A 24,838-nucleotide genomic window follows, 5' to 3' on the forward strand; every position below is an offset into this window, starting at 1 on the left:
AGCAAATTTTATGAAAATGGGCGAGGATTGGAATTTTGTCATTTTGTGAAAGCACTATTTGGAAAGAGGTTTTTAGTGATTCTGCCACAGTGATGCTGCTCATAGTGCATAGCTATTGAGGTAAAGGTGAACTATATAAACAAGATGAACTCTTTGGCATAGAACAGTTGAGAAAGGGTATATGCTCCTTAAAAGGTCATGCGGAGAGCTCATGCTCATAACAAGAAAGTAGCAATAAGGACGATGATATGGTTGATTTGCTTTGCCCCGCGAGTAGGGTAAACGTTGCAACAATTCCTATTTTAATTCTCTAATTTTAGCTATAGATTTGTGAGCTATGGAAACAGATGTAAAATTACTTTTTTCTTCTGTAAACCAGGTCTTTTCTCTTGAGTTTCAATATCCAGCTGTTCTGAAAGGTTTCAGTAATAATCTTGGTTTATTGCTTTACCAGTTTGGAGGTAATCCACTAACAAAATTCCTTTGGCATCCCAAAGCGCTGACGCTAATACCTTTTAGCTAATTTCTGCTGACGAACTCGTTTCAGTGCCGAAGGTTCGGGTCGACACCCCCCCCTTAGCCCTTCATGATGTTGAGGATTACCTCACTCAGGGTGATGAATTGACATACAATATCTTTTTAATTTTTACTAGAACGGTCCAAATGTTGCTGAGAAACTTGTATTCGGATGCGTTTTTGGAACATTCCTAAATAATGCTGGACCCGTTGCGCGCACAACTTTCTGGAACCCAAAATTTCACTTAAGATACGGCTTACACAGTCCGCTGAGAGCAGCCTCCACTAATTCTTTCTGTGTCACTCGATGAGTTTTCAAAACCATATCTTGGATTAGGGTATATTAGGGTCGATGTTTCACATCCATAGCATAGCACAGGTCTTATTATCTTTTTGTATTGCTTGTGTCCATCACATACAGCAATATTTTTCAATTGCTGACATCGATTCGCCTAGTAGAAATGCACTTAATTGCTTGCTAGTATGTTAAAGTGCTTAATATTAATCATTTCTCTTTCACACAAAATAACTTTCAAACAATGAGGAACCAACAACATCAAACCGCACTGGTCAAACAGGAAGAATAAGGGTAGGAGAATACAACTTTGAGACAGTTGACAACTTCTCCTATCTAGGGTCGAAAATCACAACCGATAACAGCTACGATGATGAAATCCGCGCACGGTTGTTGTCAGCCAACAGAGCCTATTTCAGCTTACAAAGACTGTTCCGCTCGAAACGTCTCACCATAGGATCAAAGCTCTGACTGTACAAGACTATGATCTTGCCAGTCCTCATGTATTCTTCGGAACCTTGGGTTCTTAGCAAGAAAAATTGCGAATTCTTGGCCGCGTTTGATAGAAGAATCTTCCGAAGAATTTTTGGCCCCCTACATGAGGATGGACGATTCCGTAGCCTACATAATGACGAAATCTATGATCGATACTACCACCGTCTGGTTGTGGATAAAATCAACGGTTTACGGTGGGCGGGTCACTTAAACCGTATGGATGAGGATGATCCCACCCAGAAAGTCAATAAGGGCAATATCTATGGAAGAAAAAGAAGACGAGGTAGACCCTGCTGAGAGGGAGCGATGACATAGGTCAGGACGCCAGACAGGTTTTAGTGATATCGAATTGGTGGACCTCGGCGCAAAACCGGGATGTCTGGAGTTCCTTATTAAGGCAGGCCTAAACCGGATACCGGTTGTTGCGTCGTTGATGATGATGAAACAATGAGGAAAAAACTTTTTTGGCTACAATGTGATCTTTATTTAACACATACCAGATTTCAGAAATCACTTGCACTCTTTTTAAGGTTTCGTGTGAAACAACACCTTATAAAAATCAAGTCAATCTCTGTCTGTTTGTCTGTCTGTCTGTCACACTCATCCGGACCGAATCAAATAGAAAGCAACTTACTCCCTCTCTTTTTTGATTCACGCACTCATGACGTGGTCTGCATATTAGAATATATAAAGGAGCACTTAACATCTACGAGCCGATTCGTTCACACTTCTTCCAGGGCAGAAGTCAGGCAGCGATTTGCCTTCGTCCTGGTAAGAAACTGTAAATCCGTCTTCCTCTAATATTTCTACATCATTTTTTGAGGGTTTCTGGTTCAATTCCGACAATTTCGTTGCCTATGTTGGCCTTAAGGTGTTCGAGAGACTCTGGTGGAAAAAGTCAGGTGGAATTAAATCTGGTGAGCGTGGTGTCCAATTGAAATCAATCGACCAGGGAATCCTACGTTAATAAGAAATCTATTTTTTCACCAGCAATATGGCACGCTGCGCCATCCTGTTAAAATCAATGCCATTTTCATCCAGTTCAGGTGCCAAAAAATTGTGTACAGGCCCATGACTCCATCCGAGGATATACCGCACCAAATAGGAGCTTTCGGCGAATGTTAAGACGCCTCCTCGATTAATTGTAGATTTTCATCAGCGTTACATGAGCCTCATCTGTCATTACCACTCGATTCCAAAAATCAAGTACACCTTCAAGAATGTTTGGCATATTTAAACTGTATTGAATGCAACGAGGCTTAATGACCTATTTGCATTCTGTATTAGTTATGGGTAGGTGATGTATGTAACATTACAGAAGTGATATCACCTTAAAGTATACTATTACATTACCATCACTGAGCGCGATTCAAACATTACAACATCACCTAACATTACCACATCACGAAGCATCACCGTATTACCAAGAATCACCGCATTACCAAGCATCATCGCATTGCCAAGCATCATCGCATTACCTAGCTTCACCGCATTATCAGGCATCATCCCATTACCGAACATCATACTATTACCAAGCATCATCCCATTACAAAAATGATGTTGTAATATATCATGGGTCCGGATAGCTGCGTGGTTAGAGCACAAGGTTGTCGTACGGAAGGTCGCGGTTCAAATCTCCTTGGTGGCATTGGGATTTGTATCGTGATTTGACGTCGGATACTAGTCGACTCAGCTGTGAACGAGTACCTGAGTCAAATCAAGGTAACAATCTCGGGCGAGCGTAATGCTGACCACATTGCCTCCTACAGTGTACTACTGTAGTGTACCGTTACAGTCTAACACACTTCAAGGCCCTGATCCAATATGCATTGCTGCGCCAACGATTATTATTATTAACATAGCATCACCTAACATTAGCGCTTTTTGTAGTACAAGTCGCGGCGGCAGTTGTCGATGCCGACGCCGACTAACGATTTGGCTTTGGGCTTGTTTTTAGAACGGCTCCGAGCTAGTATTGGGCTGGCAGCAGGCTGACTTTTGGACTAGTTTCGGGCTGGCTTTGGACTGTTTTCTGGTTGGCTTTGGGCCGGCTTTTGGCTTAGTCTCGAGTTCATTTTGGGTTTATTTTAGGTTGGCTTCGGTCTCGCTTTGGGATGGCTTTTGCCCTAGTTGCGGGCTGGCTTTGGGCTAGAAAATTTCGAGTTCTCTCTCTTCCAGTGCGCCTGTTGATCAATTTGAATAGCTAGGAATATTCATTGCCTTCGTCGCTGTTGAAAAATGCGTTTTGAGTTGACTGTTCCTACTGTTGAAGACGACGTCGAAGCCACGTTTTGCTTTTTCCTTGAACGAGAAGTAAATTTCATTAAGATCGAAAGCTATTTTGCATTTGAGCTATTGGTCCGGAGTATGCTTAGTGAGTGCTGATGAGAGCCTGGTTGGTGTATCCGTTCAGTCTGGAAATATTCCATGACGCCTTCCGAAAATATGAAAAAGATTAGCATCCGGTAGGTCATGCGGTTCTCGGAGGTTCTCCCGTGGTCTGAAGAGCTGCAAATGACTCATTTGATTTTGGAAGCCACAAGTAGTCAGGTCCAATGTTTCTCGAAGTCGCTGTTGGCTCTAGATATCTATACTAAAATGAAAGAGATTTTCCAGAAATGGATTCTCTATTGACTCTCGATATTTATAATGAAATGAACGAGATTTCCAGAAAATTTTAACTTTCTTTTAAATTTCCTTTTCTGCTTCGCTTGCGCTGGCGGTTCGAACAAGAAAGCGGGAAGTTCGCGCGCTGGGCTCGTGCCAGACCGGCAGCTGGGTCGGCGGCAGTACAGGCCGCCAGCCGTGTCGGCGGTAGTACAGTGCGTCGCGGAAACGATTCCACCGGCAATGCAGTCGTGGTTCTCGCCTGCAATGTGCCGCCACATAACGTCTTTTGGTTCTTGTACATTTTCAGCTTTAACGTCTTCTACTTCCTCTTCAATAGGAGGCCTAAAACTGGTAGTTGTGTTTTCTGTTCCATTTTCGGGGTTAATTCGATATTTGAAAATCTATATTTTTCGATGATTGCGCGGATGACATCTAGGTACCTCTTCCAAAATCAAAAAGACAGTGAAGTAATCTTTGTTTGCAGTTTGGCCATAAAGATTTTGTAGATGAAATATCCAGCTGTAAATCCTTCGACAAAGTAATCTCTCCTCATAAATATGTTACAATCAGCTCCTGAGTTACAAATTGACCGAAAAACGATTCAGGCTTACAAATTATTTTGGGAAGCTAAAATGTCGTCGAATGTAACTATGCATCATTTTCAGTCCCAAGAATGTGGAGAAATTGTTATAATGTCCATTTGTCCTGCATAAAGGACATAATGTAGTTTTCTTTTCCAATATGCTTACCTACCTCAGACCCGTCATATATCATCATATATTCTCCCCATTCCCCCTTAACAGGCTTTGAATCCTTCCGGGGAGACATAATTCTAGAGAGCTGATTGCCTTCAAAATCAGTCGAAAGTTTTATTTATTGTTGATTGTAGGACGTCTTACCTAGAGGACCAATTCGTCATTTGATTTTGTCCACGAGTTTATTATTTAATGTCGCATGACCTTCGAAATTCCACATTTTATACTTCCAAGAATCACCCCCGTTTCGTCCATATATAAATATTACTCGTATATATCCGGACTCAACGTTTGAATGTCATCTTTCCCGCAGGACAAACTCATTCGTTTTAATCTTATCTGAATTGAAGAAAACAGGATGAGCTTGTTTTGATACGTATCCAACCTTCACGGCGTGGGGATTGGGGGGTTGCCCGTCTGGAGTATTCTTAAAAACTTTCTCTTATGGGAAGCAAGTGTCACCCCAAAATGACAAAAGATATTTGCTCAGGACCGGAAAGTTTTTGAAAAGCTGATGTTCAAGCTGACTTTAATAAGTTCTGAAGTCACACTGCAACATTTTATTGATAAATAATGGACAACAAATTTAAAACATGCTTAACCTGACAGAACCCTTAACAGCTAACTTAGCAAGTGCGCGACACCTGGAAGAAAGATAAAAAAACTAAAAAACAATCGTAAAGAGCTTCAATGGTTGGAAGGGAGGAGGAGGGAAAGGGAAAGAATTGTTCTTTAGAATGGGGAAAGAGTGGGAGTAGGAGTCGGGTTGCCCGTTATGCTTGGGAGGAGGGGCGTTTTAGGCATGGGAATACCGGTTTGTGGGGAGGGCTACTCTCCCTTCCTTACCTTACAGGTGTCACTGTAAAGAATAAGGAGTTGCATGAATTAGTTACTAAGGACTAAGCTTTCCTCGCAGATTTCAATTTATAAGAGACCTGGTTGGGAGTCCATCGTATTATCATCATTTCCTCCGGTGGGGGAGGATCAGTCTTTTTTTGCACTGTAGCCTCCTCATGTGTCATGGCCAGATATCAGACCAGAAGGTCTACTTAACTGATTGCAGCAGGAAATGTTGACCTTTTGTGAGGTGGCCTTAATGGGGGGGGATCAAAAGGTTCCGTTTACAAAGTTTAATACGTTGTCTACTTATGGAATATTGGACAGGTAACATCTAGATAAATAATTTGTTAAAATTTGAGGATAGGAGTTGAATTGAGGCTAAGTGACAGGTTAGGAATTTTTGGCCCCCTACATGAGGATGGACGATTCCGTAGCCTACACAATGACGAAATCTATGAGCGATACCATGACCGTCCGGTTGTGGATAAAATTCGGCTCAATAGGTTACGGTGGGCGGGTCACTTAATCCGTATGGATGAAGATGATCCCACCCGGAAAGTCTATAAGGGCAATATCTATGGTAGGAAAAGAAGACGAGGCAGACCCTGCCTAAGATGGAGCGATGGCGTGGGCCAGGACGCCAGACAGCTTTTAGGGATATCGAATTGGTGGACCTCGGCGCAAAACCGGGATGTCTGGAGTTCCTTATTAAGGCAGGCCTAGACCGGATACCGGTTGTTGCGCCGTTGATGATGATGATGATGACAGGTTCTTGATATTGGTCTACATTTTGGGGTGACCCTCATTCTGTTCTCGTGGACACTTTTAAGGTTTGAGTGAAAGTTTTCATTCAATAAAGTACCGGTAAACTTCGTCCGTGAATTCAAAGGAGACTGACGGCCCACAATATCTTTCGCAGAAGAGCAAATGATGGAGCCATCGGTATATTAAAGGATCTTGTTTGGGTCATGGTTACGACCGGGCGTTGTAAATAACGAAAAGAGAGTTATGGAAAAGACATACCTTTGGGAGATTTCAGCAGGACTCAAATGGCCAGGACAATTTTTGCTGAATTTCAGCCTGTGATTGCCGCCCACCTAGGAAGAACGATTAGCTTACAGAAGTGCGGGTGGAAGTCAAGGATGTTCTTCAAATTATTGACCAGTCCACATTGTCATACGGAATTGGAAGCTTTCCTTGTAATAATATGGTTTCCGCACATTTCTAGCTCGCAGGAAAATGGGCATTCAACAAACAATGATTAATGAGAGGAAACAAGGAGGGAATAAGAGTTATGGAGCACAGTTATGGATGATGGTTGTGGTTTTGTCAAGCTCGGTCGATCTCTTAGTTTTACTGTGCGTAATGGGATTTGTGATCGTTTTGGGGTTGTATAAATTGGTTATTGAAGAAGTTGGTTGGGAGAATCGCATGCTGGACTAGTTTGGGAGTATAGTGTTATGAATCTAAGAGAGGTAGTTGATACACTGACTTCAGCCTCAAAGCTTTGATCACGCATATGGAGTGTAGGGAGGGATGGGCGTTGAAAAAAGGATTCCCAAGGCCATTTGAATTTTTAGGAGAGAATTTATCTCATCTGCCAAGACGTCAATTGGCATTATTCCGGAGATGACGAATGCAGCCTCATCTGAGACGGTTTTGAAAGCGGAACACATCCTTAGGGCTAGCCTCCTATAGATGGCATTCTGTTTATGAGCATTACATGATATGCGAAATGCTTTCCCGGTTCACGTGGTGCCAGTATAACCCCAGAGCGGTTTTGTGACCTATTGCTACTTCAGATTGGTCCCCGTACAGACTCGGGTCTAATCGCCCTAATTAGGCCTTTGGAGCATTCGCCTACTGCGTCACTGCCAACAAACCAATGCCTCCACTATGGAGGTTCTTCGGCCTCTTGGTTCTGGCCGGACCGGCAGGGTTGCCGCTCCATCTTCCTCATCGCCACCTCTGAGCAATCCTCAAATCAGGGTGACATGAAGCAAGAGTTCACCACCCTGGCAAGAGGTAATCTACAAGTATATCGTGGCCCTCCTACGTTCGACATTATTCTTGCCAAGGTTGCCGTGGATCTCTTGTCACAAGCACATTGAACGTGCTGTTTAAAACTTAACTTCGTATCTATTCTCCCAAGTATTTGAGATTCGGCTTAGAAGTGATAACCTGATTGCCAATTCTAAGTCGATCGTAATAACGCTTCCCGCGAATTGTGGTGAGGTACGCTTCCGTTTTTTTTCTCTCCCCAAGTGCCAGTCCAGCGCTCTCTAAGCAGGCCTTAATAGCACTGATTGCTTGGTAAGGCTATAACTCGGTATCCTATACTACTACAACCAATGTAATATCATCGGCATAATCCACCACCATATCATCCTCCGAAACCAGAAGGTTAAGTACATCATTGTAGATGACGTTCCACAGTAGTGGGCCCAGTACGGAGCCTCGGGGACACCTGCAGAGACCACGTATTCCTTGAGTCCGTCATCGATGTCCTACCACATCGTTTGTTCTCGCAAGTAACTACCGATAATACTTGCGTGATAGGTGGAAACAACAAATGTCGCCATGCGCTTTCGTATAAGGTTCCAATTGGTCGAATTAAATGCATTACTCACGTCCAGGGAAACCTTCTGTGAATTATTATGTATCTTCGGCCAAGCCAGTGACCAGTTTTATCGCACCAACGGTTGATCTGGCCTTACGGAACCCAATTTGCCGATCTGAAAGGCCTTGGCTTTCGGCGATCGGGTGTAGTCTGTTACAAATTACCTGCTTCAACATTTGCCCCGTAGTGTCTAGAAGACGTATGGGTCTATAGAACGATGGTTCACTTGGAAGTTTACCAGGCATAGGTAGAAGTACCAGCTTCTGATGCCTTTATGCTGTAGAGAATATCCCCTCGGACATACAAACTTATATTTTCATATCTGGTCTGGATTTTACGACAAGCTTAAGGGCTCTGTTCGCTATGGATAATTTTCAATAAGAGAGTAGGGTACGTGATCTGTGGGGATGACCGCCATCTCAATCTTCCCATCGCAAATGTATTGGCGCTCCCCCACGGATTTATATCCGCTTCCGAGAAGAGTTCTTTAAAACATTCGCTCTTACTATTCTGGATGGCAAGTTTGAGGTTTTTGCGGGTTATGCTGTATACATGCTTCTTTTGTCTCTGATCACTCCTACCTACCGCCCTGTGAGCCGTTCGTCTGACTCGGTGGCAGACTGATTGAAAGCTGACCAATTCACTATTCCACCAGTAGTTAGAGAATGGGCACCGCCTAGACATGAATGCGGCACATGCCTTGGCGATGCATTGTGTGACAAAGAGAGCTCTCTATGTGCCGCCTGTCTTAGTGGATCGGCATATCCAGACCTCCAAGGAGCTCCCCTCGTCAAATGATTTTGCAGACCTGCCTAATGCCCTTCTTGGTTTAGGTATCCTGTTTCCCTGGCCTGCAGTTCCCTCCGCAATTCAAAGGTGCTGGTGATCGCTGTTGGTGTAGTCCTCGCTAACATGCTAGGGCTGATAAAGGTCAGATTTAGGATTGAGGAAGGCCCCTTTTTTGCAAAAGGTGCTTCTTTCACCCTTCATTGGCCAAAACTAAATCCAACTGGCAAAAGTCTCTAACAGACTTCGGCCCCTTGCGCTACCTTGCCTGCTTCCCGACTCGTGGACCAAGCATTGAAGTGACCGGCAATCACCTTTGGACATCGTCCTCTTGTAACGAGAACAAGGTTGTCTAACATGTCTTAAAATTCAGACAATTTGAGACTGAGTGGGGCCCAGAGCTATACACGTACACACCTCTTATTCTCTCCCTCCAGCTCCACACGAAACCACTGGTCTACTGCTAGTAAAGCATTGTATAGTTTGGCGACTAAACGCCCATATCGCCGTTCAACCAATCGAGTCAGTAACCCATACACCACCGTTACGTTTTCTGTAGGGTTCACTTATGATGATAATTTCCATCTGCGATTCATCAGTGGTCTGCTCAAGTAAGCCTTGGGCGACGCTGTGGCGATTAAGGTTTATTTGAATAAACCTTATTTTTTCATTGCTGTCAATGTCTTCCTGAATTCCGGGCATTTACCACTCCAGCAACATGCCGGTTATTTCTTCCTTCCTTTCCATCGCACAATAGGCATTTGGGTTTCCTATTGCACTCCTTGGCAATACTTCATTGTTCTCCACACCGTTTGCATTGATCGGATCGATCCATGCCGCTGGTGCATGCCTTCGCGAATGAAACCAGCTCTCACAGATAACAATTTGAACCATTCCGGCCGACAATGCTTTCTGCGCTGCCTCCACTGGTAGTCGCATTGTAGTCGTTTGAGTACTACAACAGGCTTTTGTTAAGCTCACGATGGATTCTTCCTCCAGTTCCTCAAACTTAAATTGTTGTCTCATCGTAGTGCATATTTCTTCTCTGGATGTCACTTTGTTAAGACTGTGACACTGGGACATTCTTCCCAAGCGAGTTCTTTACATGGATGTGGTTTTGCCAAGCTGGAATTTTTCCCCCCAAACATGAGATCGTTTCCTGGGTGCTCCGGATCTTGCTGACATTTCCATCCATTTCCATCTTTTAATTCAGGGTCAGATTCGTACGACAAATTGCCCTCAGTGGAGATAACAACTGCCCTTGGGCGAATTCTCTGGTTTCTTCTTCGCCTTTTTATTAAGGATCTTCGTCTATTTACCATTCTTGTTCCCCTTAGGTTTCTCCTCGATTGCTGATGCTCGCACTTGGGGCACGGGTGTTTTACCTTCTGTTCTTCGGAACTGCTGGTGTACTTTTTTTCCTCTTAGGTGTCTGCTGATTCCTTAGAAGATCACCCTCTTTCTTCCGCCCTTTTTTCTTTGCTGGCAGGTCGTTAATACTACGGCTCGATGCTACTTAGGTCACCTGTGACACTGTCGGAATAACAGGTTTCGGCTTTTCTTTGGGATCTCTTTCCTCTATCTCTCTTTCCTGCATAGTTTGGAAATAGCTTGGTGCACGTTGTTCTTTTCCTTGATGAACTCGGTCAGCCCAATTATTTTTGCTTCAAGTTACTTGATAGTTCCTCCGGGTCAGGGCTCTGTTCTCTTTGAGTCTTGGCCGGATTACTCTTTCTAAACGCACATTCACCCGTAGCTTCTAACGTGCTTTCCTATTCTATTTTTTACCGTCTTTGGCATTAATGGGGATGGAAGAATTGAGGAGCTTCTCCTGAATGGGTCAATTTCTTGGTCTCGGAGTACTACCTCCTGTGGTCATCCCTCTTAGACAAATGCAGCATTCCCCTTTCAACCTACCTTCATTATTGGTGTTCTTAGTAAGGTCTTGCTTTGCTTAAACACCTCCTTCTCCAACTCTAAACCACTTGCGGCAATAGATACCCCGATAGCAAAGTTGTCTACCACCGAGGGATATCAAATCGAAAGCCGCCGGTACTGGGCTCCCGAGCCCCTGCACAGTAAGTTTCCTCCTTCTCTCTTCTTCCACGTTGGTTTTATTTTCTGAGTATCCTTTCCATAGCCATTTTGGTCCACGCATCAGAAATGAGTAAACACTAGCCCATGCACAGTCAGAGAAGAAAGCGTATGGACACTATTTACACATCAATCAAAGTCCCTACCCTATGAAGTAGCACTCGTTGGAAGATCTGTCTGTCCGTCTGTCTGTCTGTCTGCCTGTCTGTCACATGCACTTCTCTCGGGAACGGTTGTACCCATTGACGCCAAATTTGGTGCGAAGATGAGAACTATGGGTATACACGCATACAGTGAGTTACATCGTTCTGTGTGGAACTTAAGGGGAGGGATTCTCCATATATGCAAAAGGAGGTGCCAATTTTTTTTTCATGGAATATAACAATGTGGGGTATCAAATGAAAGGTCTCGATTAGTATTTCCCAAATCAAGTCTTAGTTTTGAAGCTGATCACGAAACGAGTGAGTTAGGGGGTCATAAAAGAGTCACTTAACTTAAGGGGCCATTCTCAGGAACTATCGATTGACTTATATTAAGATCTTTAGCTAAACTTATTGTGATATGAAACAGATAGTTACTGAGTGTTCTTGAGGAGAATAAAATCAAACGCTTTGTTGCTTCATTTCTATCTTCAGTTATTGTGATATTAGTTACTTCCACTTCATATCTTCAACAATTCTAACAAAGCAAAATTATACATAATATCACAGCAACAGTTGATATAAAAGGCGGATGAATTTCCATCTACAATTTTCAATTTTCCATAGCAAGCAAGACTTGCTTCCAACTATTATATTTTCCCCATGAAACAATTGCTGAATGCTACTGACATCAAATCATTCCTCGTTTGTCTATGGGATAAGCAGAAAGTTTCGTTTATCATTTCATTCCATTTGTTTCTTTTGTTGATGCTTTGTCATGCACAGAAAAAGAAACTATTTTAACCATTCCATTTCAATGCTTACCTTTATCTTTCATTTTTCCCGTCTAGTCATCGATGTTTTTCGTATTGTCCTGGATGACTCTAATTTCTTTGCTATGAAGTGAGTCCTTTGGACTTTGACGATGTTCTGATGGTCTGAGAGCGCGCTCATAGACCTTTTTCTGCGTTTTAAGATATTCATGGCAGGATCCCACGCGTATCTGAATGAATCTAACAAATAAGCGGAATCAACAGTTCTGAATATCTTAACAATGGTTCATTTGAATATGAAATGATGGCTTAGTTGGTTGATAAAACATCATTTTATCATCATGAATACATCCTCTTCGTGACGCCAACAGAACTTCAACCCACTTTGTGAATCCTAATCAATCTTTATCCTATTGTATCTTTTCTCTTCACAGGTGCTGCACGCTTAACGCAAATCCTTCTTCCCCTAATACGCAAGGCTAATGGTCGTATTGTATTCCTCACATCTGGTAAGTAATCAATTTTGCTCTTTAAAACCTCGTTAGCATGGTGTTGTTGTGAACACAATATCTAAAGATACATTGTCGTGTGCCGATGGCTGTGTTGGAGTTAAATCTCTTTAGAAAGAGGTTATCATATCCAGCAGTTTGGCATCGCATGTGATACTTACAGTCCAACCCCTGTAGCTAGATTGCGTAGATTTCTTAAGAACTTTCAAATCTATCTGCCACTTAAGTTTGTTTCCCATCAGGATTGAGCCGCATTCCTGCCCCCGTACGTGGCATCCAATGTGCAACCCAAGCCGCTGTGGAAGCTTTAGCTAACTGCCTGCGACAGGAACTCCGTCCACGTGGTGTAGATGTATCCGTTGTATCAGCCGGTGAATTCTCTATTGGAAATGGATGGCTTACTGAGGACGACCTTCGTGATCAGGTAAGTGAGGTAACTGATTCGATTTTTATCATAGCAAATGTATTATAGTTGAACTTCTTCTCCAAGCACAGCCTTCTCTGTTTAACCCCATAACTCCTGATTTAGGGAATACAGAAAACTATCCACACGCTTCTTAATTATTCAACTAGAATCCAATTTTCCTTTGTAATATGAAAATATCTTTTCCATTCTATGAAAATATGGTATCTATTCTCACCTGGACTCCGGTCATCCTTCAAATCTTCCCAAATCTGCTCTTTGATCTTAGGGTTGTTTCCTTCATCTCGTTCGGTACTGAACAAAACAACAAAATACAGCTCACAAGATATCGTTACTTTCGTGCAGAAATTGAATGTATCTACGTATAGTATACGCAAAAACAGGACATCTTGTTTACACATGCTTCGGATATTGGAATTCCATGTATAATGCAATAAACTGTCATTCGTATGTCTCCGTAATCCGTAATCCGTGATATCACATTCCATTAGTGTAAGTTTCTGTGATATCACGGACTCTGAACGGGAGTTTGTTTATATGTACTATCAAGAATGTTAGGGCTCAGAAATCCGAACATAATGAAACGCATACCACATGTCACAGTAATCGTATTCATTGTTCCTGTTGAAAAGTACTTCATGTTTATGGTATAATTTTGCATTTTATCGCTGGGGGAAGCTTCACCAGAGCGTAACCATATATACCTACATATGTTCTTATGAAGAGGGAGCCAACTATAGTCTATTACAGGACCAACAATATCTTCAGTTCTAATACTGTAGTTACTCCATAAGCATCTTATCTGAGCCATTCTTTTTTCATATAAGTTGCAAGATGTATCCCCCAAGGCTTTCATTTGGCTTAATCAATTTAAGAGGAGCTCATGCTACCCAGCTAGGTTAGCAACACATTCTCCAGGATGGATCCATATCTCATAGACATTGAGCCCCATTATATGAACACGCAAATCCCTCATTTCTGGTCCTGTCTTCCTTGCTTCCCAGATATGCAAATACATATGGATACACTCTATTGTATCTGGTGACTATATGAATAATGAATTTATATCGATTTTATCTCAATACCCAAGAAATGGATGCAGAAAATCCATTAACAGATCGTTCTGTGTGAGGAAACATTTGAAACTACGAACGTTGCTTCATTTATTTATTTAATCGCTGAAAGCACCAAGGATATGGATTTTTAAGGCTTTGCGTAAATATGCATCACTTTCGAGATAAAAAGGGCTGTTTCATCTCAGATGGTCCTGAAAACAGACGACAGATGTTGACCTTCTGAAATTGCAGTGTCGGAGGTTCTGTCCGTGATGCGTTCAAGGCTATTCAACCCTCCCCTCCAGTGATTGTGTCTCCTCGTTTCTTTGTGGCACAAAAGGTGAACATTACGCCTTGAGGACATTAGGGGTACGACAAGCATAGTAGAAGCAGCGTTGCTCCGCCAAACAATCCAGTCGTTAGTGTCCTAATTCTCTGTAACTCCGACAAACCACGGTATGGATTCCACCTCAGCTTGGCAGTTACCGAAAAAGTTCCGCTTGCTACTTTTGTGGAGCCTACCCTCGGTGATCAGTTCCGAGAAATCGCATTTTGGGCCCTCCGTCCTTACAAGCTTACGAGCAGCCAAACGGTTGCTGGTTATCGGATTTTGTTCACTTATCCACGTAATTCTCAGACTGTGGATATGTGAATCCGGGAGATGACTCGCTTAATCTTCTTCGTTTCCACCAGCTTTGCTTCGTGACGTGGTTGTTAGAGCCTAGACACAAGGTGATAAAAGTCAACTAAGGTCTCATTCTCTCTTTCTACCCGGCTTCGAATCTGCTCCCCAAGATCAGATGGTTACGAAATTGGTCTCGGAGACCGTCCCCAAGATTCAACTACCTAGCCCCGGATGAGACTGTCGAAACTTCCAAAACCACTGCGCTCCGTCCTCAGCAAAATGGATGCAGGTATGTTGCAATAAGGGAGGGAAATTTTCCGCTGTGTTGAATATGTGAAGGCTTCACATCCTTGATGGGGGACTTATCGATGGGGAATGATCTCCGCGATACATTATATTGTGAACCCCGAGAACCTTAAATATGGATAGTTTTTCCAAAGGACAGCGCGATGCAAGAACGTTCAGCAGCACTAAATGGAAGCGTCAGTGAAGAGAAAGGTTTCCAACAAAATGGGGGGTCTTTGAGGGGGACGCTCGTTGGTCTTCGTCCGCGACCTTCTTCATAATTAGGCTCAGTCTAGATATCAACTTAGCTTCTAAATACGAAACCCATGGTGACTAAAAAAATTCCATACATCGTAGTCTGTTATTTTCAGAAGGTGCGTCAGAGAACCCCCACTGCATGCCCTCAGTCTGATAGTAGGCCAAAATATCGAAGTCGGCTGCGGCCCAGCCCCGCCTCTAGCACATCTCCTTGCGGTGGGTCCACTCCGAACCCGCTGCTCCCTGTTCATCGCGATTTGACCCCCCCCCCAATTTGTCCTCAGCCACCTTTATATCGTTTCAAAATCGAAAGGGACGAAAAAAGAATGGACAGTTTCTGCTTTCGAGAGGAATCTTCCTAGAAGTAAAATAAGAAAAAAAACACGGCTCGACCGCGCATGGAGTCGTAAAACTTCAGATTCAGATGCCGCGATGGTCACAAGACCATCCACAAACCAATTATTGTTATTACAAATGGCGCCCAACGTGGGGCCTTGTCGGGAACAATGTTAAGGAACTTTTGTTTCTCTATCTGACACAACAAAACGAAGTGTTTAGCCAAAACAGACTATTTTCCACGGATTCAAGGAACACCAGCAAAGCCAAGCGCTTAATCCACACGCTTGAATTTGCGATGACATGTTAAGGTTTGGTAAACAAGTCAATCGGGCACTAGGTTCACGTGCTTTTTCCCGATATGTTCGCGCTATACTTCTACGTTTTTTTCTGTTTTCCAGATTCCAGCGTCGACCCAGACATAAACCCAAAGTCACGTGAAGTTTCGTACAATGACAGGTAGGGACTGAAGTATTCAAATGGATAACCCTTACATCCTCCGGCCTGACTAGGACAAAGGCGTACAGACGCATGTTGACGGAACAGTTCAACGGTCATTTCGCCAACTTTTTAAGTTTTTGAGATAGGTCCCTCTCGGTTGACCCCGGCGGCGCAAGATGGTTTTCAGGCCATCTCCCAATCCACTAAGTTGTGACGATATCTTGTGCTGTTCCAGAAACTGGAGCCGTATAATATAAGAAAAAGTTCGCCAGCTAGGTGACTAGTAACAGTCTACAACTATACACCTTACACTGGATGCTTTTTTCAGGATAGAAATAGAAATCTCACCCTCTGAAACATATCCCCTTTTTCCATCCACATCCAACGTGAAGTATTATTTCGCAGGAGGGGCCAGATATATTTCGTGGAGTTTTTCTTGTATCGTGGTTATTGCTACGTTTACTATGCTCCAATTTGCTTCCGAAATTATCATCTTTTCCACAAGGTTATGGGGCCCGATTACTATATTCAGGGCGTCATCCTACCTTCCTTTTTCAATTGCGATATATCTCGGACAATACAAGGCTCCAGTTACGTTGGTGGATTCACCCTCTTTCTCTGGTAGAGAAAGCCTCATTCGCTATAAGATTCAAGAATATCACAGACTGCCTCACCCGATACTGTCCTACATGCACTCAACACCTTCAGCACGATTCGACGGTATGCCGAACTCTCCCTATTCTAGTTCATGGCATTATCCATTGCTGCCACCTAGAGAAGAGCCGTATATAGTAGGATTTTGCTGGTGCAAAATTCCACCCGAGTCTGTCAATTCCAGATCCACCTTCACAGTCCTAAGAACACCGCCCTAGGACATCGTCTTTCTTGAAAATAATAATTATTTCCGGAGGAAACTTCCTTCTGGATTTGGCCACTCTATCCAGACTAGATACTTCGTAGCAAACACATTTCAGCTGCTATTTAAACTGCGGTTTTCGTTTACCATCACTCGCATATGTTTGATTGCAGTGGGAGGTTGGAAGCGATGGCGTACTTCGCACGTAACGTAATTATTCTTTCTGTAATTGTTGCTGAGGATTGCTACCATTGTCTCCCTCCATAAGATTCAGGCCAGCGCTCTCTAACCAAATCTTGACAGCACCGACTGCTTTAAATAAATATAATGCAGTATCCTTTAGATGCTTTCCGACTGGAGCCTATCCTATGTCGTAGGCGCAACTCACCATCGTGACCTCTTGCTGATCCCTAAGAGGGTAAACCCGCGGAGAAAACGTGTTCCTTAAATCCCTCATTAGTGTCATACCGTGGTTTTATTTCTGCTAAGTAGCGATTGATAAGAATACTGGTAATACCAATCGCCGCCAGGGACTTCTGTATAGGATCCTAATTGGCCGAATTGAATCCACTTCACAAGTCCAGGTTACCACGTGGCAATATCTAGTAGTACTGCATTCTCGATCAGTTGCGTTTGACGAAGCCGAGAACCAATTTAATGTCTCCAATGGTTAAGGTGACTTTATGGAACCCATTCCGCTGATCGGAAAGATTTATTTGTCCCTCGACAACCGGTAGTAACCCCTGAATATTACCCCCGTAACACTTTTCCTAGAGTGTCTGGAAGGCATAACTCTACGATAGATCCGGTGTGCCGCCTCCTAACCCGTAATTCTGGGCTTATGGCAATCTAGTCGAAGGTAATCCAGTTCGTTTTTGATTAGACTAGTCCAACTACACCTGCAAGAAAGTTTATTGATCTATTTCTTCCGCAGATAAATTTGACGTTCATCTCGGCTCTAGTTTTTGGTATGCAGGTATCCAAGTTGCAGGAGTTCTCCGCACAGTTCAAAGATGATTGCTTGCTAATCGTTGTGGATATCTTCTTTTTCTTGAGCCTTTGTGCCGTTCATAAGTGGGGTCGGCTCGTCGTGATTGGTTGGGCCATTAGGCCAACAAGATCGGGATGCAATTGTGATACTTCCAGATCCATATCCAACGTATCAAATCATCGTTGTTTCGTCCGGTGTTCGACCACCGACTTCGATGTTCAGACCAATCTTGGCAAGTGGATTCTCGTTAGCACAAATTACGTGACCATACTATGAAAGATGTTCTTCCACAATTTTTCCACGATCGGTGCAAACTTATATGGCTAACATGCCAAGCCATATCACGCGCCAATCCAGTGCTGACAAAAGTCAAATCAACGACACCTTCGTGGACCAACAACATATCCAATTGGGTGGACCCCGCTAATAAACTTGCGCTAGCTCTTCTGTTTACCCGTTTATTCGGAAACACCTTATGCAATTTCTCAGCATTTTCTTCACTTACTGCTGAAACGCAGGGATAGAGTACCTTTCTCGGATAAGCTTCATCGTGAGTCCTATTCCGCAATGCTGATACTTGTTGTAGGTGTGACCGATTAGAAGGTCTACTAAATGACACTTAGCTAAAATGACGGGATGCCTCTGGGCAAATGGAAGATAAGCTCGATCCAACCTCCCTCTCGCACGAAGAATGCCAGTTCAAAGCTCTAAAAACGAGTTGGAAGTTGACAGCCAGTGATGTTTCTCAACAGACAGACCCTTTCTCAACGCTCGATCTGGTTCCCAAACAACCATGGTGAGATCCGAACCCAAGGCAACCATACAGAGAGGCTAAGAATCAACAAACTTAATCATAGCGTCGGCAGATTGATCTTGGAGCCATAAACAATGTGGTCCGTGGTATGTGGCATAATTTCGGAAGGTTTGGTGGAAATCATATGTTTCTAATTTCTGCTGGGACCACTTGGTAGTTCTTAACCCCAAGAAAGGATACATTGTAGTAATATAGATCATATCGTGATGGTTAAAATACTAAAAATCTCTACCCACAGATAACTCTTAACCACAAGAATAAAACATTTCAAAATACAAAAATAACGTAAACCACAAATGATGTAGAATGTGGAAATATCCCTGAAGTGCAGATAGCCCCAACGATTGGGGTATTGCCATTTTAAATTACAAGTTTCCATTTAAAGTCGTGATAACCATAAAATATCACTTCCATTGCCACAACTGACATACGAGTAAGATGGTGACTCCTTCGAAATATATCCCACCGAATTTAAAATATGGATTCCGGGAAACACGAGAAACCCTGAGTTACAAATTGGCCTGTACAACATTCAGAAACGACCAGGAGAGATGTTCGCCACGAGCCGCATCATTCCTGGATTCAGGTAACAACACGAGGACATCGCAGATATAAACATGCTTCTTCCTTTGAACACACATAGCAAATATTACGTAGAAACGAACATTAACGGTCCACATATGTATGGGCTCCATGGAATGCAAGCACGCTTGCTATGTACAGGTATATTGATTACAAAGAAATCGTTATTGGAAAAATATTTCAGTACACAACATTTTACTCGTACTTGCCACGTGTTTGGTCTCCATTCAAAAGGACTCTCAGCATAGAACTCATATTCGACTTTGCTAATGTTGATGTTCATCAAATTTTTTTTTTTGCTCCTCTGAAAACATAAATTGCTGATCGGCCCGTGTACATGTCCTTGGATTATTATTTCAGAGGGAAAAATGTTTTAAAAATATTTCAAGCTTTTGCATCACTCTTCTGTCAAGCCTGAAGCTTATATTGCATTCACAACATAACTTTCATTTCCAAAGAGGAAATCCGGAAATATTGGACTGGAGGGTAAAAGGAAATCACTTCAGGAGATTAAATAATAATCGGGACAGCCCAGCGAGTTCAGACAAGTTTCCCTACTGACATTTACAGAAGGACCTGAAAAAATTGACACCAGTCAAGATAATGGTCCTGTGAGAATAGCTTTGTTTCCTCTTCACAAAGTACGAGGCATGTCCTTAAAATAAATCCTTGCAAAGCACGTAAGCCACAAGGGACAATTTTACCTGAGATTCCTCAACAGTGAACCATAACCGCGCTTCAGCTGCGAATTTATTGCTCATACTCGAGGGTGGATTGGAACTTTTTGACTTTTTACCACTTGGAGAGGTCAAGTCGATCCATTGATTCCATCTTCATGTTTTTGACACTCTAATATAATAGGGAGCTAGCGGACAGTCATGAACTTTTTGCAAGCAAGGTTCCCCGGAAGCCTTATCTCTTTAATAGGAGATTTGAACTGTCCAGCGTGCTCTCCTAATTTGATCCCTTTCGATTTTTTGCATTCGAAGTTTATAATGATCCCCCTAGGACCCTGGAAGCCCTCAACAACAATATCCTGTTAGAAACTTCAGAATCTGTTGCAGTGTATGGGTGACTCACACATTTCAGGGATTCACTATTTAAAACTTTGTACATGCATGCTCGCTTGTCTCGCTGATCTTGAATAATTTTCCAAATGTAAAGGGTCTAAGGACCAAGCTGCCAACTGTTAACATTTAACTGCCTTAATATTGGAATTCCACATCATCTTCATTAGTGAAACCGGGTTGGGTGACAGAATTTTGGATTCCGAGCATCTCGAAAGTTACCCTATCGCCCTATCTTTCGTAGTAAGAGAGACGGTTCTGTCCTTGGCAAATCAAACGATAGAGGTGCCCTGTTGGGTCCACTTTCCATGCCGAAACCATTTTTTCCTCCTCCTGTTTCATCTATAATTTTATCGCGGTATGAATCATTCTAACAAAAACATGTCCGTTGAGCACAATCTGTGCATACTTTCACTGATGCAGGCCCCAGAGCACAGATTATCAGAAGTCCTTACCATACTGTTCATTCTCTTCCTTTCATCCTCTGGTGGGACTTTAATTTTCCTATTTTCTCTTTCTCTTTCTCTTTCTCTTTCTCTTTCTCTTTCTCTTTCTCTTTCTCTTTCTCTTTCTCTTTTTCTTTCTCTTTCTCTTTCTCTTTCTCTTTCACTCACTTGTCTTCCTACAGGTGTGCAACCTGCACTACCCTCCAATTCAATCTTTCCAGAAATTACTTAAATCTTATTCTTGATCTTGTCCACTCTAACTTTCCTATGCACTGCATTTCCCAATCCCCTCATGCCCCTCTTACGTTGCCTCTGCCGCCTATCATCCGGCTGTCGAGTGTGATGCTCAGATCACTCGACTCCATTCGCCTGTCGTGCTTGCCATATTTAACTTTCGTAAACCGAATTTCGATGGCCTAAACTAAGCCCTGACGACAATTAACTGAGCCCCTCTCCTCTCATTATTAACGGGAGACCAAGCACTCAATACTCTTTATACCATTCTGTCAGATCTCTTTCTTGCTTACGTCCACCCCCCCCCCCCCCCGCCGCTAAGTTCCTAAACTTTTCCCAGTCTGATTTACCACTGAAGTGCAAAAAAAAAATTCGTTAAAAACTTCTTCTTGAAACCATGCTGAGTTCCTGCCTCTTCTTTTTCCACGTCAATTGCCGCACTCCTTACGACAATTACCGTCATATTTCGCTCCTCTCATCCTATTCCAAAATCTTCAAACGGTATGTCAGCGATTGTTTGTCCAGCCTCTTAAACTGCCTTAACAAACTTCAGTCTACTGCCTCCGACCTCTTCGATTTCACCAACTTTGTGACCAAAGCCTTCGAAGAAGTAAATCACAAAAAAAAATTTGGCTCAAACTCAGCGCTCTCAGCGTTTCCATACCACTTATCACACGTCTCACATCTTTCCAAGCTTTTTTCCCTTTAATCTAGCGTCTCACGACGTTCTATTCTGAGGGCCCTATTATTTTTATTCCCAATCAATAAGCTCTTTGCTCTCTCCTTACTTGCTCTAGGCCGACAACTTTAAGTCTCTAATTTTCACAACCACTCCTACCGCGCCATTTGTGATGGTTACACATCTCGCTCCTTTTCTTCTTTCCTCTAGCGTCCCACATGGCTACCCGATGTACTACTTAGTCAAATCTTCACCCACTTCCTTTTCCTACTCTTTGAATATTCCTTCTCAAATTAGGACCCCACTCAAGATCTGATAGGCACTTTCGACAGTAAGCTTCGCGTCGACACCCTCTACCTCGAATTCATCAACCGAGCTCTCTCTTAAACTCCTTCGATAGAAGTATCCTCAAGTACTGTTCTGAGATCTGGTCACCCTCCTGTGATTGTCTTGCCCTAGAAAAGGTGCAACGTAAATTCGCCCTTTCCCTCCCCTTTAAAAATGGCTTTTACCGTGTGGAATATCTTTCCGCCTTCGATGGAGAGTTTATAAAAGTTAAAGTTCCGAGGAGACGACTTTGTATGGATTCGCTGTCTGGGGTTAACATTTTTCACTGTCTGTCTGACACCGAATAAGACGATGCCGAACTTCCGATGCATGCTCGATGTTCTGGTGGACACTATCTTGGCACAAAGAGGCTGGTCCTGGTTGAGGGTCACTTCAATGCCAAGGCACTTGAACGGGGCATGTGTCACTCAGACTCCAGAGAGAAAGGAATTCTTGATATGACGATGAGAACAAGGCTCATAGTTTTAAAACTACATCCACCCTATCCATTGTCCATACTGCGAGGGAAACATTCCCAACGTAACCTTCGCATTGGAATCACTGATGCCACTGGTGGACGGGTGGCAAGTTTTTGAAAACTTGGTTGACGAGGTGAATGGAGACCCGTGGGCACTGGGTTATAAGCTGATAACCCGAAAAATTGCGGCTCTGTGGAAACTCTGATCTCTTAAAGCCGATCAGATGGACTATTCTCTTCCCTGTGCTCCCGGTACGGGATATTGAGAACGACGAGGAAGGGCTGAGGACTGCCCACTTTTCTCTATAAAAGAGTTGGAAGAAGCAGTCCTCTCTAGGAAAACTCCTTAGACACAATGATATTTTGGCAGAAATATACATATTCCAACGGTGGATGGTGAAGACGCCTACGTTGTTCAGTAAAGGGTACTTATTACTTTCTATGCTGGACGCTGCTGGAAAAGTTTTCGAAAACTCATCAAAAATGGACTCTCTAAAGTAATACGTGCTACCGCAGATTTATCCCCACAGCAGTGCGATTTTAGAGCAGTGAGATCCACATTTGATACTGTCATGAAAATAGTGGATGCCAATCCGCGATCGCAAGCAAACAGCCGCCGAGCTCGACGGTGGTTCTCCACGTAACGCTTGACATTAGAAATGCCTTTAATTCCGTAAGAGAGAAAGCCGTGCTAGGCATACTAAACAATACTTTCCACGTGTCGAGCTTTATCTTACAGATATTGAGGGACTATCTGAGAAACAACTCCCTGCTCTATGAGGGTCAGATGAGGATAAAAGTCACACGAGAGATAGCGCAAGGATCCATCCTACAACGGGCTCCTAGAACGCTTCCTGTGTTAGTCTCCTTAGACTCGTCATGCCAAATAAGTTACGCTTGGCCGGTTATGCTGATGTCGCCGCGGCACTGTCAAACAGGCGCAAGGCAGACTCGGCATATTGATGCGACAGGTTAGGGGATGGATCACTACTCATGGCTTCAACCTTGCACTGGAAAAAACCGTTGAGCCATCCTCACTAAAAAGAGAATTCCGACCCTGCGTGCCATATTGTTCGGCGAGTCGATAATCGAGTCAAAACCAGCGGTAAACTACCTCGGACCGACTCTTGACTCAAAGATGAGCTGTTTTGAGCAAATTAAAGCAGCAGCGAAAAATGCTGCAGTTGGAATTTCGGCCTTAAGTCGATTAATAGTAGGCGTTGCGAACTCTGCATCTTGCGTGCGACGTCTCCTGATAAGTTCAACGCAGTCTGTTCTGCTCTATGACGCAGAGGCATGGACTGACGCTCTCGGCAAGGAAGTATATCGTAGGGACTTTGGACAAGCGGTGATGGTAATTCCACCCCTCGTTGCCTTTATTGTAAGGAGCACAAAACCGCATACAAGCGGGATGTGATTGCTCATGAAGAACGGCCAACCTAGATGAGTGGTAACTCTCTTGGCAAAATGAAATTAGAGGCAAATGGACTGCCCGCCTCACTGGCAAATTATTTGCGTGGCTAAATCGGAAGCATGTTGAGACTGACTACTTCCTTACCCAACTATTAAGCTTGCGTGGAGGTTTTCAGTCTTATCTGCACACGATTAGGAAGGCACGATCTCCTGATTGTGTGTTTTGCAATGGGGTTGTGAACCACGCCCATCAGACCTTTTTTCGTTGTAGAAGTCTCTGTAACGATGGGGAGATGCTTGGTTGGTAGTTCGATGGAGTCGCATTCATCCACTCTACTAAAAGAAAACAGGGTAAAACCTGGTATGAAGCGAGAAACGAGAGGTGGTCTCTCTCAAATCCTGTTAAGAAATCGCGAGGGTCATCTCGCCTTAAAAGGTTATGAATCCACAAATAAGGTGTATTTTGATATTGTCATGGTAAAGTTTGATTTATCAACGCTGCCGTCTAGGGCAGAGACAACTCGTCGGATGCTGCCTAGCTGACAAAACCGTCAGTCACTTTTTTTGAATTTTTTTGACATGAACCCCCACCCCCACTTTAAGGGGCCATGACTTTTTTTAAAGAGGGATAGACGCCGCAAAATTTTCATTGGGGTTGGAGGGGGTGACTTTCCGCTTCCTATTGTTTACCCTCTATATCGTCTTTTAGGTCATAACTTTTTAGGAGAGACAAGGGTGATCACCACGAACTTTCATCGTGTTTGCAGAGGGAGGGCCTCCCCCGCCCATCCATAAACTCCTCGTCTCCATCATCGATTTATCTATTTATGTTTTCCAAGCTTTCCCCGGGTCTGTTGGACTGCTCAGCAACTAACGATATCTATCCTCACCCCTTCTTATAATACACGCAACGTAGACATTTTCGCGGAGCTCGAAACCTATTTCTATCCCCCGATTCGAAGAATATGTCATTGTGACAGCGCTGCTTGGTCCCTTCACTTTTCTTCCCTCCGTAGTTTTATGGTTAAGGCTCCTCCTTTTTTAATTTGAACCTGTTCTGTTTACTGTCCGTTAAATAGGCAAATGAATATACA

The 24,838-nt window shown here is 43.3% G+C and overlaps 1 protein-coding gene across 5 annotated transcripts in view; it reads left to right on the forward strand.

Annotated features, from left to right (window-relative positions):
• Positions 1–24,838, forward strand: part of LOC119655295 (D-beta-hydroxybutyrate dehydrogenase, mitochondrial) — a 122,622-nt gene that overhangs the window by 80,224 nt on the left and 17,560 nt on the right. For 2 of the 5 annotated variants that reach the window (XM_038061115.1, XM_038061119.1), the window contains exons 5-6: positions 12,359–12,433; positions 12,661–12,866. In XM_038061115.1, coding sequence (XP_037917043.1) covers positions 12,359–12,433; positions 12,661–12,866 — 281 coding nt within the window. The remainder of the gene's footprint in view (positions 1–12,358; positions 12,434–12,660; positions 12,867–24,838) is intronic. The other 3 variants (XM_038061116.1, XM_038061117.1, XM_038061120.1) reach the window with 3 other exon arrangements.

The sequence above is a fragment of the Hermetia illucens genome, chromosome 4, assembly GCF_905115235.1.
Source record: "Hermetia illucens chromosome 4, iHerIll2.2.curated.20191125, whole genome shotgun sequence".
NCBI lineage: Eukaryota > Metazoa > Arthropoda > Insecta > Diptera > Stratiomyidae > Hermetia > Hermetia illucens.